General features: G+C 42.6%; 1 protein-coding gene across 1 annotated transcript in view; it reads right to left on the bottom strand.

The window, feature by feature from the left end:
• The window catches only part of CHD2 (chromodomain helicase DNA binding protein 2), a 72,337-nt gene extending 61,462 nt beyond the window's left edge, over positions 1-10,875 (bottom strand). The window contains exons 1-2 of the mRNA XM_018562725.1: positions 10,767-10,875; positions 10,284-10,404 (exon numbers count right to left, since the gene is read on the bottom strand). Of these exons, the coding sequence (XP_018418227.1) occupies positions 10,284-10,348 (65 nt within the window). The 5' untranslated portion in view covers positions 10,349-10,404; positions 10,767-10,875. The remainder of the gene's footprint in view (positions 1-10,283; positions 10,405-10,766) is intronic.
• Positions 10,876-17,738: the final 6,863 nt, after the last annotated feature.

Raw genomic sequence — 17,738 nt, 5'->3', positions numbered from 1 at the left:
GCGTATTATTTTATGTGGGGGGGGTTAATAAGGGGGAGTGTATTATTTTGTGTGTGTGGGGGGGTTAAAAAGGGGGCAGTATATTATTTTGTGTGTGGGGGGAATTTTATTATTATATTTGTGCAGGGGGGAGGTGTAATGTTGTTGAGCAGTGTATTATTGTGCTTTAAGCTGCCCATACACCTTACAACCATCGCACGGCTTTCGTTGTGCAATGTTTGTGAGGTCATTAAAATTTCGTATGATCTGCCCATCTTGGACAGGCAGATCGTACTTGCGATCATCGCAAGCCCTCCGTGCTGAGGGGAGGGCTTCCGATGATTGCAGTGCTGAGCGGGCAGTGTGCGCCTGCGCACACCAGCCCGTGCGGCATCCATCTTCTGACCACGCCACCAACCCGCCAAAAATCGTACGATTTTCGGCAGGTTTTCCAGCGTGCTTGGAAAAAGAAAGTCGTACGACCTTACAGTAGAAGCGGTCGCACGCTGCCCATACACCTGCCGATTATCGTACGATTGCAGGATCAAACACGATTATCATACGATAATCAGCAGGTGTATGGACACCTTTAGTGTATGTGTATATTAGGCCCCATTCACACCTACAGTATATTTCAGGTGTGATTAGAGATTCCTGTGTCAGGAACTTGCATTTTCCTGCAGCAGCAATCCCTAATCTGCCGTTTACAAGCATCAACTATCATAAAATAAGAATCATCATAAATTTATTTAAAGGAGAACTATGGGGTCAGGGCTTTTCCCCATAGTTCTCCTTAGGGTAACGGGAGGACACAAACTAGCGTCCTCCCGTTACCTTAAGCTCACTATACCGCGAGCTACAGCTCGCGGTATACCGAGACGCCGGAGCGGATCCCGACATCGATGTCGAGATCCGCCCAGCTGCGTGAGTGACAGCTGGCTCTGCCCATCTAGGAGGCAGAGCCAGCTGTACCCGCCCCCTCCCCCATCCGTTCCACCAGTCAGTGCTGGCGGATCGGAGCGGGGAATCCAGTCCCTCCCCTGTCACGGCAGAGAGCAGTGACAGGATCGAGAGGTGAGCGAACGCCGGTATATGTTCGCTCACCTCCCGATCTACTGAACCGACCTGTGACAGTCTCATTGTCACAGGTCGGCTAGAACTATGAGGTGAGTGAAAAGCACTCACCTCATAGTTCTCCTTTAAGAGGGTGTGTTTAGGGGCGGAGTTAAGGCCGGGGCAGGATAAGGGTTAGGTGGGGCAACTGGTGGCTAGTGACTCTTAAGGCCTGGCTAGTAGCTCAGGACTTGAAATTTTGAGCCCTGGACTAGATGATATCAAAGTTTACATATAGACTAGATGATATCAAAGTTTACATATAGACTAGATGATATCAAAGTTTACCTATACTTTAAAAATGCATTTATTTCTACATGGCCTGTTCTCGGTCTGTATCTCTCAAGAACTTCCTTACTAAGAGCATGTTTACATCATAGCGTTGTGCATTAAACACATGATCCCATGCATTTAGCACATTAGGTGTGCTGCTTTGCCATTCATGTGAATGGCATAACAATGAGCCTATGAGCGGGCATGCGTTGCAGTGCAATGTATGATACCACAATACCATGTTTTTTTTTTTCTTTTTCACTACAATGCATGTCAGCATGTGCATTGGGGTGCCACTTAAAATAACACCAATGCAAATCCCTAATGGCAATGACACTAAACACAGGAGTTTATTCTTAAAAATGCATTGAAGTACCTTAACTATTAATAAAAATGCATCTTATTTGTGTATCACTCGGCTGTAGATCCTCAAATCATCTCTGAATTAGTGCCGACACTGTCCTTCCTTCTGCAGAGTGGCTACTTTTGTTCCCCATGGTCCCTGTGTGTGTTGTAAAGTAGTCACCGCTCCAAGCTCACTCCTGTGATGGACTACAGTCTGGTTTAGTTTACTATATTGTAGTCCATCACACGAGTGAGTTTGGAGTGGTGACTACTTTACAACACCAACAAAGAGGCCATAAGGGGAACAAAAGCAGCCACCCTCCAGAAGGAAGGACACCGTCAGTATGAATTCAGAGATGATTTGAGGATTTACAGCCGAGTGATACACAAATAAGATACATTTTTGTTAACAGCTAAAGCGGACCTTTATACTCAATCAAATTCTACCAATGCATCCCTCTATGCATGATGATTAATAATAACATAGACATGTCAGGTGTAAAATGCTGTGATTTTGAAATACTTACACTTGCAGAGCATTCACTTCCTGCTTTGAAAAGGGCTTCAGTTCGCCAAAGCAATGCACACTGGGATTCCCTTGTCATCAGCAGAGCATTGCTAAAAAATCTCATCTGTAATCTCACGAGATCTCAGGGAATGGCATTTTCCTTCCCTGAGATGATGTGCATTGTCACATGTCCTAGTCACATGTGCAAGAAATCAAGGAAGTAAAAGAGCTAGTAATCTGCCCTTAGTAAACATGGCCACTGCTAGAAAACTGGGGAAGAAAAGAGAAATAAGGTATGCAAAGCATACAAAGCCAGCAATTATCTAGAAGTATGTGTTTGTAGATTGTCATTACTAAACATTTCTAAAGGTGTCTTTGTTGTTATTTTAAAGATATGGGTAAAGGTCCACTTTAAGTTACTTCAATGCATTTTTGAGATTAAACTCCTGAGTTTAGTGTCACTTTAACTACCTCCCGGCCGGCCGTTGTGTATACACAGCCGTCCGGGAGCTTCTTGGATGTAACCGCGCGAGCGGGAAATGCCCGTTATTTGAAAACAGGCAGTGATGCCCGTTAATATACAAGCGATCGGCCGGCTCACGCTTGTATGAGGTCCCGTGACGTGCGCCCTATGCGGTTCAATCACTGATAACACTAAACTGATGAGCTGTAAAAGCTTTTAAAGCGTCGCCTATGGCCAATTTTGGGTATGCTAGTTTTTTGCGATTTCGCAAGTGCACGCAATTTTTAAGCTTGATATGTTTGGTGTCTATTTACCCGACGTGACCCCGACTTTTATATTTTACCAAGAAAGTGGGTAATATTAGTTGTTTTATAACATAATGAAAACAAATAATTTTCAGTAATATCTCCTGAATATAGTAAAAAAATAAAACCCCCAGTGGGGAATAAATACCCCCAAAAGAAAGCTCTATCTGTCCCCATAAAATGGTATAAAATTCATTTCAGTACAGCGTTGCATGACGGAATAAATGTCAGTCAAAGTACTGCAGCGCTGAATACTGAAAAATGGCCTTCACAGGAAGGGGGTCTAAACACCTGGTCTTCAAGCGGTTAAGGAAGCACAGTAGCTTAGTGTCCAGCACGTCCGCTTGCAGCACTGAGATCTCTAGTTCAAATCCAGGTTAGGGCAGAACATGATCTGCATGGAGTTTGCATGTTCTCCATCTGCTTGTGTGACTTTCCTCCAGACACTCTGGTTTCCTCCCACGAATCAAAGCCATGCTGCTCGCTGTTTTGGTTCTTGTCTAAAATTGGCCTTATTATGTGTGCATTTGAGATAGGATTCTTAGACTGGAAGCTTCAGGGACTGCTTTTGACCACGGCTTGTCCTGTGTCCTGAAGTTGGGATCGTTACAACATAATCTTTTTAGAGCCAGGGACTGAAGTAAATGGGTTGATTTCCTCTGCAAATGGTTGTGGAACAAGCCAGCCATTGTACAATATGCACAAAGAATTCTAAGCCCCTTCAAGAAAAGAGCGGGGGGTTAAAGGAAGTGTTTGTGTACTGCCCATTGTTAAGATGCAGGAGAAGTTCAGAATGTAACTATTTGTTTTGAATGCAAATTGGTATAATTGTCAAATCTGTATTAGTTTCAATAGAACTGTACGATGTGTGGACATCTATACATATAAGTCTGCATTCACACTTGACACTTGCGTTTTTATCCTCTGTATCCAGAGGAAAATGTCAGGCTATATGCTGTGTGTATGCTTCTAGGTATGTTAAATGACACGTGTTAACATGCACATGAATTTGGTACCAAATCCTAGCATGAAATCACGCTGACATGTGTCTACATGCATTTTGGTGCGTTTAGAAGTTCAAATCAATTCTTGACTTCTATTTTTTGAGCACGCAGATAAACTGACTGTAGATAAAAGCATCTAAACCCAATGTGTGAACAGGTGCATTGGAAATCATTAGATGCACATATATGTGTTTAAATGCATATAAAGTAGGGCTGTTACTGATTAAAATTTTCGCGTTCGATTAATCGAAAACATTTTTAATCTATTAATCGATTAATTTCGATTAATTATAACGCACATACAGATCCAACTACATTGGCCTATACACATACAGCACAGCAATGAAGTAATAAAATGAACTAGGATCACACTAATCCAGCACGTTATTAATCTCACGTGCCCCACTCAATATGGCCGCCGCTTGAGTGGGGCAACTCAGAATAATAACGTGCTGGATTAGTGTGATCCTAGTTCATTTTATTACTTCATTGCTGTGCTGTATGTGTATAGGCCAATGCCTTGGCTGGCGCTCGTGCAGAAAGTTTCTTGGGCAAACTCACCGGCCCAAGTGGCTCCGTCGGCCAACGAAGGGAAGAGGACTCCTCCCCCCTTCCCTTCGTTAGCTGACGGAGCCACTTGGGGACATCGACGCCACCGGACCCCTTCCCCCCATCCCTTCGTTAGCCGACGGAGCCACTTGGGGAAGGGGGGAGGAGTCCGGTGACGTCACCGGATCTCCGGCGGGACTCCCGGAGGCCGGCGGAGAGGTGAGTATTTTCATTAGCGATCAAAAAAATTTGAATCGATCAAAAAGATTGACGATTAATCGAGAAATGAATCGTTAATTTGCACAGCCCTAATATAAAGGCATCTAATGGCACAGTGTGAATGCAGCCTTAGTCCACCATAAAGAGGTATTTTTGTATACTTGCCACAGCTTGTATCTGTACAAAATATGCAGCTCCCATAAACTAGCAACTTTCACACAACCATAGGAGGAAACTGTGGTTTATAAATATCCGTAACCCAGAGACCATAAGCTTAGTGCGTAGCGGAAATGTGTGTATGCAGAAAAAAAATCTTCTTGAATAAAAAAGAAAAGAAAGCACAAAAGAACCATGTGAGTACGGAACACTATGAAGTGGATTGATCAAAACTGGAGCAAATGTCAATGGCAACCAATCAGCTTCTCTCTTAGCTAGTAGCCATGGGCAAGTGCTCCAGTTTTGATAAATTCCCCTCTATGAATAGCTGATCCATCAAATGAAGGGGTAAGTGTAGCTGTAAAGAGCCATGTGACTGGTTTAGGCCCATATTCCTACTGCAACTAGAGAATTGTTATCACAGCTACTGTGGACTGAAAAATGATGGAATGAAATAAAAAAAACCTGACATGTGATCGGCATAGGATTTCAGATTGTGCAGGCGGGGCATGTTTAAGTGCAAGTGGATTGTTTTGTAATCCACACTATGAACCACCCTTGTTTAGCTGATTAGATTATTGTCGTCTCATGCGACTGGAAATTGATGCATGTTTGTTGTGACCCAACTCCCACCCCCTTTGCTAGGTAAGACACAGGTGCTCGGACACAAGGTTTATATATGGAGCATACTGTTTGCTACAAACTTAGCTAACCTGTTTTTCCAGCTGCCTGAACAAGTCTGTACTTGATGCCATGCTGGGATGATTAGACCCACACAAACAAGGGAGCTATAGGTTAGTTACCCATCTACCTCATCAACTATTTAGCAGCTAGCACCCCTGCCTTGCAGCAGTGGGGGGGGGTCTACGGTTTGAACATCAGTCGTGACACCATCTGCATGGAGTTTGCATGTTCTCCCTGTGCGTGTGTGGGTTTCCTCCAACACTCCAAAGGCACGCTGGTAGGTTAATTTGCCCTAGTGTGGAGTGTCTACATTATACATGTAGTACAGGAACTTTAGATTGTAAACTGCTTGAGGGAGGAACTGATGTGAATTTACAAAATGTACACCGACGTGGCGTTTCACACAGGCACCGTCCGTTCTGATCAGCAAGGAATCCGTACGCAGATCCCCTGCTGATCAGAGCAATAGGAACACAATGTCACTCTTGCGACATCCGTGTCTATTCAGTTTTTGTCAAGTGGAGGAAAGAAAGTGAGCTGTACAGACCCATGTTAGGTCTATGGGGAGTCAGTTGTAAGCAGACGTTTCCATTTACATGAGATCCGTCATGATCAGGGCTGCCAAAACCTGGACATAGTCAGGGGTAAATAGATTCTGTCTGTCCATCCGGCTCCCATATAGCTACATTGGGCTTCAAAGCCCATTCACTGCAGGGCGGCTGCGGATCAGCGCGGTTTCTGCGCTGATTTAAAAAAAGGGAGGTTTTGGGAGTTCAGCGCTGAAACGCAATTAAAAACACCCAAAACCGCGCTAATCAGAGTGGTTCCATTGAAAGCTGTATGGAAACCGCACTAATCACCGCGGCAAAACAGGTTCAGGGAGCAATTCGGGCGGGAGGCAGTTCGGATCGCGCCGAGCCGCGCGGTCGCATGAATGGTCCCCGTAGCAATGTATGGGATCGTTCATGTCGGCAGATCTGAGCGGCCAAACCACCCTGGTGTGAAGGGGGCCTAAGATCAGATCCATGTGAGAAACTGTATGGACATAGAGCTGCATTGGGCTTCAGATCACATCCGTGTGAGATACTGACAGGCAGATCTGAATGGACATAGAGCTGCATTGGGCTTCAGATCACATCCGTGTGAGATACTGACAGGCAGATCTGAACGGACTGCCCGTGTAAAAGAGGCCTAAACGCATGTAATAAATACAATTATAATTTGTGACTGCTTGGGATAGGTGCATCATTTCTTTAGTCAGTAAATAAATAGTATGTAAAGCACTGTATGAATAGGTGTTATATCAATTACTGTAATAAATGATTTGTGACTGCCTGCGATAGGTGTGTATTTTTGTTTAGTTAGCAGTAAATAAAATAAAAAGTTGCATAAATTGAGGGCACTATATAAATGCCTGTAACGAAATAAGAATTTGACTGCCCAATACAGATGTATACTTTCTTTAGTCGGTAAATTAATAATATGTTAGAAAGTTAATTGGCTCCTGTGTAAATTGGCCCTGTATGTGTAGGGACCTTAGATTGTAAGCTGCTTGAGGGCTGGGACTGATGTGCTCTATAAATTGTCGGAGCTATATAAATACCTGTAATAAATATTTTTTTTTAAGTATGTAAAGTGTTGCATGAAATGAAGGTGCTATATAAATGATTGTAATTAATAATAATAATTAAAAAATAGCACTTCTACAGCACTGAGGAACCCCTGTTCAAATCCAGGTCAGTTTGCATGTTCTCTGTGCTTGTGTGGGTTTCCCCTGGGTACTCTGGTTCCCTCCCACACTCCAAAGACATGCTGGCAGGTTAATTGGCCCCTGTATACAAGTATGTGATAGGGACCTTTAGATTATATTGTAAGCTCCTGCGGGCTGGGACTGATGTGAATGTGCACTATTTAAAATAAAAACTGTGTGTAAAATTGTCAGTGCTATATAAATAAATACATTAATGACTGCCTTAGATAGAAGTGTATCATTTATTTAGTCAGCAGTGAAATACCCAAGCAAACTATGATAGCAGGAATAATGTTTAGGCCAGTACAGATGAGACGTTATAAATTATAGGAGTGGTAAAAAGAAAGCTGAACAGCTATGCTCGCTTCACATTTCCCCTTTCATGTGAAAGGAAAGCAGCCTGAGCACACACAGTCTATTCCCAGCTGGCTGAGTAAGCTGAGGCTTTCTTGTCAAAAAGGGAGTGTTAGGTTGCACTGACATCACACGGAGGGGCGGGCGCAGCCTGATGTGCTGACGCCCACAGTTACCAAGGGATGGAGGAACCAATTGGAGATGCAGAAGGCACAAGATGGCCTTTGAACTCCTAGAAAGCAACTTCCTCCTCCTGCTTGTGGAGTGCACACAGTGCCTCGTAGAATGTCAGCCTAGCATTGCAGCACAAAGGAAAAGCCATTTTGTGACTGAAATAGAGAACGCTAAAATAGAGTTTTTTTCAGTCCTCCTTCCAATTTTCACACTCTACCCAATTGTTTTCCCTGACAACAACATATCGCTCACCCTCATTCATTTATGTACACATAAGTCTAAGAAAAAACACGAGTATCTAATCATATAGCTGCTATTTTATCCAAGGCATTTTCCTAAAATGGCTGCCGGTCACAAAATGTACTTCAAGCACAATGATAGAACAAGGAAGAACGCAGCAGAAATCTGCTTTTCCTTTTTATTTTTGGACTTTTACAGTGCAGCTGAGTCGTTTGGCAATTAAAAACAACAGTGACTGTTTTGCATTTTATATATTTTATAACGTCATAACCTTTTATTTTTATTAAAAGAAAATAACTGTCTAAATTATTTGGAAAGAACTGCTTTTTTTCAGCAAGAGTACACATATATCCACACACATACATCATACACACAGCCCCAAGTGGGATGTAAAACTGTCAGGACTTTTGTATCCTGCAAAATTCATATAATTCAACCATTAACCCTTTAGCTGCATTAAAACTAAACCATCGTGTCATAAATATTCGCTGCAATAAACACAAGGCTGTGTACCTGACCATCAACTTTCCTAAACATCTCCACCTGTATTGCAGCTCACAGGGTATCATTTTAGTGGAATCACATGTGATTCTTTCAAAGAAAAAAGGAAGGTGTGAGTAAATGAGACATACCACAGGAACCACGCTACAGCAAACACAAAATATAAAATGTCAGCTCCTAGGTAGAAGCAAGCTGGTGAAACTTCATAACATTAACCTAGAGGTAACAGATGTCTTCAAAACAAATACAAAATGAGGAAAACCCGTGCTGTTTCATATTTTTATTTACTAAACATAAATCCTAGAATGTTCTCCAGGAGAATCTGTACTTGTAATTATAAACAAACTATAGGAGTGGATACAAAAATATTTATATACGTAAACTAGTGGAAGAAGTTACCAATACTTTTCAAAACAGTGTAAAGGTCATGAAATGGTAGTTGAGGCGTGTGAAAATGTATGGACAGGTCAGCTGAGTCTATGTTTGGTACTTTATGCTGTGATACACATATATATTTAATACCCACATGCTGGGTGCCCCTAATATGCCTTAGACATTAAATTAGCAAAGTTGCACTGGGAGGTTATAAATAGCTTTCACCATGACGGTTATAAATGCAACACAATTTATAACCACCATTTAATGCTTTTTGTTCTAAAAGATGTAAAATAAGCAGCAACATAACACAAAACTGTAAACAAATGACACATTAAGAGTGTGTGTGTGTGTAATATATATATATATATACACACACATATACACGCACACACAGTGTATATGCATTTAGGTGTGAGTTGATGGTAAAAGGATACAAAAATGGAATATAAATGTCTATATATATATATAAAAAAAAGTGTGCGTGCGTGTATGTATGTATGTATGTACGTACGTACGTATATGTATATATTATATATACACACATATACATACACACACACACACACAAGTTATATGCACTTAGATGTGAGCCGATGGTAAAATAATGCAAAAAAGAATGGAATGTAAAGATTAATATATCAATATAGACTATGTATGTATACACTGTGTATATGCACTTTGTTGTGAGCTGCTGGTAAAATAATGCAAAAAAAAACATGATATAAAATGTTAACATATCAAAATAAGCAGCTAAAGGGACCATAAGGAAAAAAGAAAGGGAAAACGTGTATAGATGAGCGACTAGGGAGCAAGGCAAACCCATCCCTCCCCAGAGACCACCTAATGGATTAATTTGACATAATTTACACCGAGGCTTTATCTTGGCCTTGTGTGTGAAATAAAACTTCTGAAATTGTGTAGCGAACAGAAAATGGTGCAATGCAGTGGAGGCTAAAAAAGCACAAGGTCATGTCGGAAGAGGCATAAAAAGGACTGTAAATGATACAATTGATGATAAAATGGGGTATTGGTGGGAGTAAGGGAACATGGGGGCTCGGTGGAATGGTGTATCAGGGCCTTTCAAAAGACTTTCCAAGTTTCCGAAATTACCAGGAAAAAATAGGGTGTGGCATCGGGAGAAGTCAAGGTCAGAGCTGGAAACAAAAGCAGATAAATGTGTAAAAAAAATGTGGGGGTGCCTAGGAGAACAGAGGGGGCACATGAGTGCAGGTCAGCTGTGTATCTACAAAGACAGGGAAAACAAGTGCAACAAAGTTCCAAAGCCTACCTGGATACATTGCTGTGGGCTGAGCCACCCTCATCCTCGGTGCCTTTCTCCTTATTGCTCATCATCCTGTCCGGATTCTGGGGCAGACTTGCTCTTTGAAGTCGGGTGCTCAGGTTATTTGCTGTCAAAAAGTTGAAAGAAAGGTAAGAGATCCCCCCAGCCAAATCAATGCCTGCTCTATACAAGTCTCCCCGCCGTCCCGAGGACGGACTGCCATCTCCGGAGCTAATCGGGGCTGATCGATAACAAAGCACGGAGAGGGGAGAAACAGCCGGGGATCCCCCAAAAACCTGTCCCCCACAAACGTGATCACAACTTTGATGCCAGATGACACAGTCAAAGTTTGACGAGATCGCCTCGCCCCGGAATCAAAAGGACAAAAATCATTAACGATTGCGTCATCGAACAGAAAAGTGGTGAAAAAGCCCCAAAATGGTCCAAACCGTCCATAAAGAGCATCGGGGAGAGGGTACGGGGGCTCACCTGTTCAATCCAGGCGGCGATCGGCTGCGGGGAGCATTGTAATCCTGATAGCGGTAAAAGCCGGAAAAATTTCCAAAAAAAAGGGAAAAAACAGATAATAATGTAAAGGAATAGGAATGAGGGGATGTTGGGGTGCAGCGGAGGGGGGTCCGGGTGCTGGGGATGGAGCACAGTCGGTGCTGGAGAGGGCTGAGCTCACCGATCATACATGGAGGAGCGCCATGAGCTGGGAAAACAACGAGCTCAGTCCTCGGCTCTGTCTCCCGCACGGATCGGGGGAAGCCAAAAAAAAGCTCCAAAATACGCAGATTTCAGGGGTGCCCGGCTCCCCCACAAGCACAGGGCTACTGTCAGGGGATGGGGGGTCCCGGGAGAGGGCCCGAACTCCAACAAAGTTGAGCGGAGTGGCAGAGGGAATGCGGCGAGCTGAGTGCGCTCTCTAAGGCACAGCCGCCATCTGTAGCTCCTTCCCAGCTCTGAGCTCTGCCTGTGATTGACACTCTCTACATTTACCCCACAACTCAGGTGATGTACTAAAGACCCACCCCTTCATTTCCACCATCAGCACACAGTACTCAGCTATGGGGCAGAGGGACAGGGGAACCCCCAGGACGGACACCCCAAGTTGGGGGGAGCATTCTTGATGAGGGGGGGGGGATGCACCCTTTAGGAGCCAGGCAGGAAAAAAGAAACCCAATTAATAGCCTTTGTCTTCACAGCTTTACCATGCTGCTGTCCTTGAGATAATCACTTCCTTTGTGGACAGGAAGTAGTTTGAAAGTAAGCCATTTTGTGAGGAAGTTTTAAGATGGCTCCTGCCATGGGATGAGGCATTAGCGCTCTTTGTGGGAAGTAGGGTAGAGGGGCAGATGGTGCTTATAAATACTCATGTGACTTCCTCCAATGGGTGTTTGGGAACACAACACCAATATTTTGGTAGGTTATTCCAGTGCCCAATACAAAACCACTTGAATGTGTTCAACAAGCCCATCACCTCAATGGCGCCTCTCTAGTGGTTGACCTATACATCATAACCATCCATTGAAATAGAAGTCTATGGTGATCTACCTATAGATTAAACCCATCCATTGACATTAATCTGATGACCAAACCCATCCATTAAAAGCAATATGATGATGACGACATGCCCCAATGGCTGACCTACGCATCCAACCAATCCATTGAATTCAGTGTCAAGATCAGACAGTCTGGGTGACCTACATATTAAACCCATCCATCCAGGTCTAGGTTGACCTAGATATTAAACCCATCTATTGACAGTAGTTGGATGATCAAACTCCATAGTGGTTGAACCATGTATCAAACCTATCCATCGATACCAGCGTGATGATCACACGCCCCATTGGCTGACCTACATATCAAACCCATCCAATGAAACCATTGAGATGATCACACTCCATAGTGGTTGACCTACATATCAAACCTATGCATTTAAACCAATGTGATGGATCACACTCCATAGTGGTTGATGTACGCATCAAACCCATTCACTGAACCCAATGTGATGGTCACACTCCATATTGGTTGACCTACGTATCAAACCAATCCATTGAACCCATTGTGATGATCACACTCCATAGTGGTTGACCTACGTATCAAACCCATCCATTGAAACCAATGTGATGGATCACACTCTATAGTGGTTGACCTACGTATCAAACCTATCCATTGAAACCAATGTGATGGATCACACTCCATATTGGTTGACCTACGTATCAAACCCATCCATTGAAACCAATGTGATGGATCACACTCTATAGTGGTTGACCTACGTATCAAACCTATCCATTGAAACCAATGTGATGGATCACACTCCATATTGGTTGACCTACGTATCAAACCCATCCATTGAAACCAATGTGACGGATCACACTCCATATTGGTTGATCTATGTATCAAACCCATCCATTGAAACCAATGTGATGATCAGACACCACGGTGTCTGAACTACATAGCCAAACCCATTCAGCAACATTACATGTGACGCCCAGTCCCGCCCCACTTTTTATTTGTAAGAATATTGTAAATTAGAAATATTACCAACAACTAAAATAATTGTTGGTCAAAGAAACTGGCATTTGCAATCACCAGCGTGATACTGATAATTGCACAAGGACTAAGTCTTCTGCTGCAAGATTTAGGGCATCATTTCCAGTGCTACACATTGGAAGTACATCTGGATTATTTTGGGACAACTATATATGATGTTATGTATAGAACGATGTCAGCACAGAAGGGGGTTTGGAAACCAAGGTACGTAGACAAGCAGTTAAATGGGCACCACCTCATTTAGGCATTTTAAAAACAGGCGATTGAAGTATCATTGCAAGTTTGTGGTGTTCAGCGACAACCCCTATTTCAGCTATGACCATTTCATGCCAGTCTTCCATGCATTATCACCTACATACATAGTCACAAACAATGATTTTTGCAGCTTCTGCAAGCAATTTGCACAATTTTATCTTTAACCAAAAAGGAGACAAGCAGTTGTTAAACATTTTTTTCCTTTTATTAAAAGGTTTGGACAATTTGCATCATCAAACATGTACAATCATTTATATGCAGATGTAAATGGGATACAAAAGTTTCCAAAAACCATACAAACAGGTCAAAGTAAATTCCAAGAAAGAATGTCAGAGCTTCAGCAGTGAAGTCCATTTGCAGCATGTTCTTGAATTGGATAGCCTAATCAGAGTTCATTCCAGTCCATAAAGCGTCAAGCAATTCACATTAGGAGCGATCATCTTTGACTTCTCAGTAGATTCCACTCCAATTGCCCAGGAACTTTGAGTCTTAGAAAAATCAAGAGAGAAAATCTATTGGAATTGGCATCATCTTTTGATTAAAAAATCATTGTATATAATCTTTTTAAAAATAACCAGAACTAATTTGAACCCCATTCCATGGTCTAACCCATCTGAGTAATGCTGAAGTTTTGCATAACCAAGTATTTCAAAAGGTCTCAGAGCCAAACCAAAACTATAAGAGGAGCTCCGTTTGGACACAGTTTAAGAAATGTTCACGCAATCATAAGATACCATAAACCTTGTTCTCTTTTTGCTTCTTGAAGTATGCTATGGAATAATATCTGAAGTTGACCACCTATGGACAACCATGCCTATAAAAATATATGACTGCATTTCAATGGGCACCTCACCATCTCAACATTATGGCATTAGACAGGTCACACACCATTTGGTCACAAGCATATTGGCCCACACCTACAAACTGCAATTATTCTTGTGCCAGGCTCCCTCGTATCAGTCCATCAACTTAAAAACACAAACATTCCAATTGGAGTGCATCTCCAAAAAGGTTTTCCCACAGAAACTATGGGGGGAATTTATCAAATCTGGAGCTGTTGCCCATAGCAATCAATCAGCATCTTTCTCCAGTTTGTTCAGTTTAGGTTTGAAAATGAAAGGAGTAGCCGATTGGTTGCCATGCACAGCTGCTCCAGATTTTGTCTGCTCCAATTTTGATAAATTCCCCTCTCTATTTTAAACACCTTGGGAGTAGTGACACATCGGCACTTAGACCAGCTCTCTCTTCCTACAGACCCATTTAAGTAAAGAAGGGCATAAGATTACTTCATACTGGCTGACAAACATTGTAAAATTCCTTCTTTACTTATGCAAGTCTGATGATGCAAAAGTGGGAGCATTTTTTGGCAGAAAGAAAGTCAAAGAGCCTGAAACTACCAACCTCAACTGGATTTAGGAGCTGGAATCAATATATGAGCCATTAATGACAAAACAGCTTCAGTTTAGTCATAGCCAATACCAACATTCCACCTGCATGTGGGATGCTGCAATACCAACATTCCTCCTGCATGTGGGATGCTGCAAAAGGGCAATAAGAGCAAGGAAGAGGCCTTACATATACTTTTTGGGGTAGTGCCCTGCCCCTTTTGGATGGGAACACAATCTGATGATTTGCCCCGAATGCTGTAAGAAATTGACAACTGAAGCCTAGTCACCATTGGAAATAATGGTGCCCATAAAGTGCGTCTCATTAATGAAAGCCCGTTACAAAATATTTGTGAGTGTGCCAAGGGACGGTGCTCCATCAATTACTCAGACCCCACAATTAAAAGGGAAACAATTGCAATGGAATAAGAAGCTGCCATTGATTAACTCTTTTGACAATGCCATTTACCTAACTTGGGGCTAGACAAACCCCAGGAGCCAGGTCGCCAATGCTCCTTAAAAATTAAAGTTGCCAATGGAGCCGCCTCCTGCTGGCTCCTAGATTGGACATTGTCCACCCCTAACCGAACGGTCAAGCCGATAGAATTCCTCATCTCTATGCTTGTTCCCCGTCAGCAATTCTGAAACTCATGCTCAGTGTGTGTTACTTAAAGCACTTAGTCACAGCCAGGCAAATAGCATGCTCAGGAGGCAGCTAGCAATGTCAGCCCCATGTACTTCCCTTGTGACAGTCACTGAAGTGGGTTATTGCATTTAAAATATAGACATAATCTATATGGATTATAGTTAGACAAGGAAGAACCAATAAATGAGGCCCACAAACATATGAAGACCAGCATAGCATACGGTTTCCCAATACACCTGTTGATGCTTCCATAAAAGCATTCCACCCAATGAAGGCTAGGGACATTTTCTCCTATTATAAAAGAGTCCAGATTGTATTCATTAGGGCAACAAAGCAAACTGCAATACTGGAGCTTTACAGGTCTTCCAAAAATCATTAGGTAATGAAAGAACATTTTTATTTGTCCTTGAACAGAAATATAAGTTTACCACAAAAATCTTTATTGTGAAATATTAGGAACAGATTTGACTGAACAATGGACCCCACAGCCTGAAGGACGTGTTATAATTAATAACCAGATTTAGCATTGTTTGGTGACAGACCGATCTATCAGAAGACAAATGACAGCAAACCCTTGAGAATAAACTCAAGTACAAAATGGACAAAATGGTGAGCTTCCCCACTTCACAGCCCTCATGCCTCAGGAAAGCCAGTTCCACCCAAAACTCAAATTTCTCATCCGTGAAGAAAGCTTAAAAGCAGAACTTGAAAATAAACTACCTTTAATACGTCATATGTTTATGTACATTTTTTAGACAATGGTTTCTGCCTCTTGATTGCCTGACTGGCATGATGTAACTGCTGCGCAGGAGTTCCATCGACTCGGCATGCCAGGTCTGTGCACTGAGCTGCACATGCGTGGCTCAGTGTGCAGAAACAAGCATCATTTCTGACAGGCAGGTAGGATATTTTTTGGCAGAAGGGTTTTACACAGTCTGTTCTTCTATAAAGAAAGCTGCCTGTGAGCAGTTTTTTTTTTTTTATCAAGGACACTTCACGTCTACTCTAAGTAGTGGTTCTGCATGTAATACTCACTAACAGGGTTATTCACAAAAGAGTGAGGAGTTAGGAGAAGGTAGGAGAAGTGAACAATCTAGGCCAAAATAGCTGATTTGGAAACATTATCCAATTCAGCTCACTTTCCAGTTCAGTTATGTTGTCCTAGATTGTTCACTTCTCCTGCCTTCTCCAAACTCCTCACCCTTCTGTGAATAACCCTGCAAGTCTTCGATTGTGCCATAACCTCGCCTGAATTGTCACGTGTCTCTCCTTGTGCCACAACTGAACAGTGATGTTGTTCTAACAGGTCGAAGGCTAGAAGCACACTTAAGCATTCGGTTCCACTGAAGGCAACCTGGTCATTATAAATGGGATGCCAATGCACCGCATATGAAGAAAAAAAAAACACAACCCTTTTTTTTTTGTAAGCAATGCAACCTAATGAACATAGTGGTGTGTTGCAGTGTGTGGAGTTGTGTTTGTCAATGGGTATAGATGCCATTCACAATGAGCGGCACCACAACTCACCACATAGAGTAGGTGCATTTCCATGCATTGTGGTAACATGCATTAACAAAGCACAAGCATGAATAGGACCTACGGCACTGGAGCTACAAAGCTATTTAGTAGGGATGCACCGAAATTTAAGCCAAAAATGGTACTTGGTCAAAATGTGGGCAAAAATTAAATGCAGCTTCTGTCCTCCCCGCCGGGCTTTGTCCCCTCTGATGCCCACTGCACTCCCCTGCCCGTGCCAGCGGGGATCCGAGAGGACACAGAGAATCCAGCTGCCTGACGCCTAGCATGGAGGAGAGATGCCTTCAGGAGGCCGAGCAGGGCGGTGCAGGAGGAGACAGTTCTTAGGATTGCCACCTGCGACAGGCGAGTCAGGATGGAGAGTGGGTTGCAAGCGCTGTTCAGCCAATCAGCTGCATGCACTGTTTGGGTATTCTGATACAGTACAATGAAAACTGCAGGGAAATCTTCCATCCATGCTCGTAAGTGTTGGAGGAATCGGTTATATTTTCTTCCTTCAGCACGCAGGTTGAAAAATATAACAGTGTATGGCCAGCTTAATAGTCTCATCTCCCTGCTTGCTGTAAACTTTGGCCGGGGTGTGAACCAAATAAAACAGATTTATAAATATGCAAGCAAAAAAAAGTTCTAGTATATTTCAGCCACAAATTTATTTGTGTGACTGAAGGAGTTTTGCTTCAAAAAGGCTAACGTCACCTATAATGTATGTTTTTGTATGGAATGGTTGCCGACATGCTCATCTACGTGTTGGCTTCCTGGTTTTTCTTTGGAGGTTCCCTGTCACAAGATACAGAATTCTGACAAATCTAAATGGTGGTGTCACCCAATCCAAAATTGATGTTTTATTACTTCTGAGTTCAGAGAAAGCTTCCGTCTCTTACAATTATTACAGCCTGGAATTGTTACCGATAATACATTGTATACAACCTGGATATTGGTAAACAAATGTCCTCATGTCAATGAACTCTAGCGGTGACAGGGCCACACCAAATACTTGATAAATACCGACTTCTACAAGTGGGTGCACACTTCAAAACTGTCCTTTACAACTTTCTCAAACACCATTAAGTTTTTAAACAC

This window comes from Nanorana parkeri, unplaced genomic scaffold, assembly GCF_000935625.1.
Source record: "Nanorana parkeri isolate BGI_ZX_2015 unplaced genomic scaffold, ASM93562v1 scaffold594, whole genome shotgun sequence".
Taxonomy (NCBI): domain Eukaryota; kingdom Metazoa; phylum Chordata; class Amphibia; order Anura; family Dicroglossidae; genus Nanorana; species Nanorana parkeri.
This window is presented reverse-complemented; position numbering and strand designations above follow the sequence as displayed.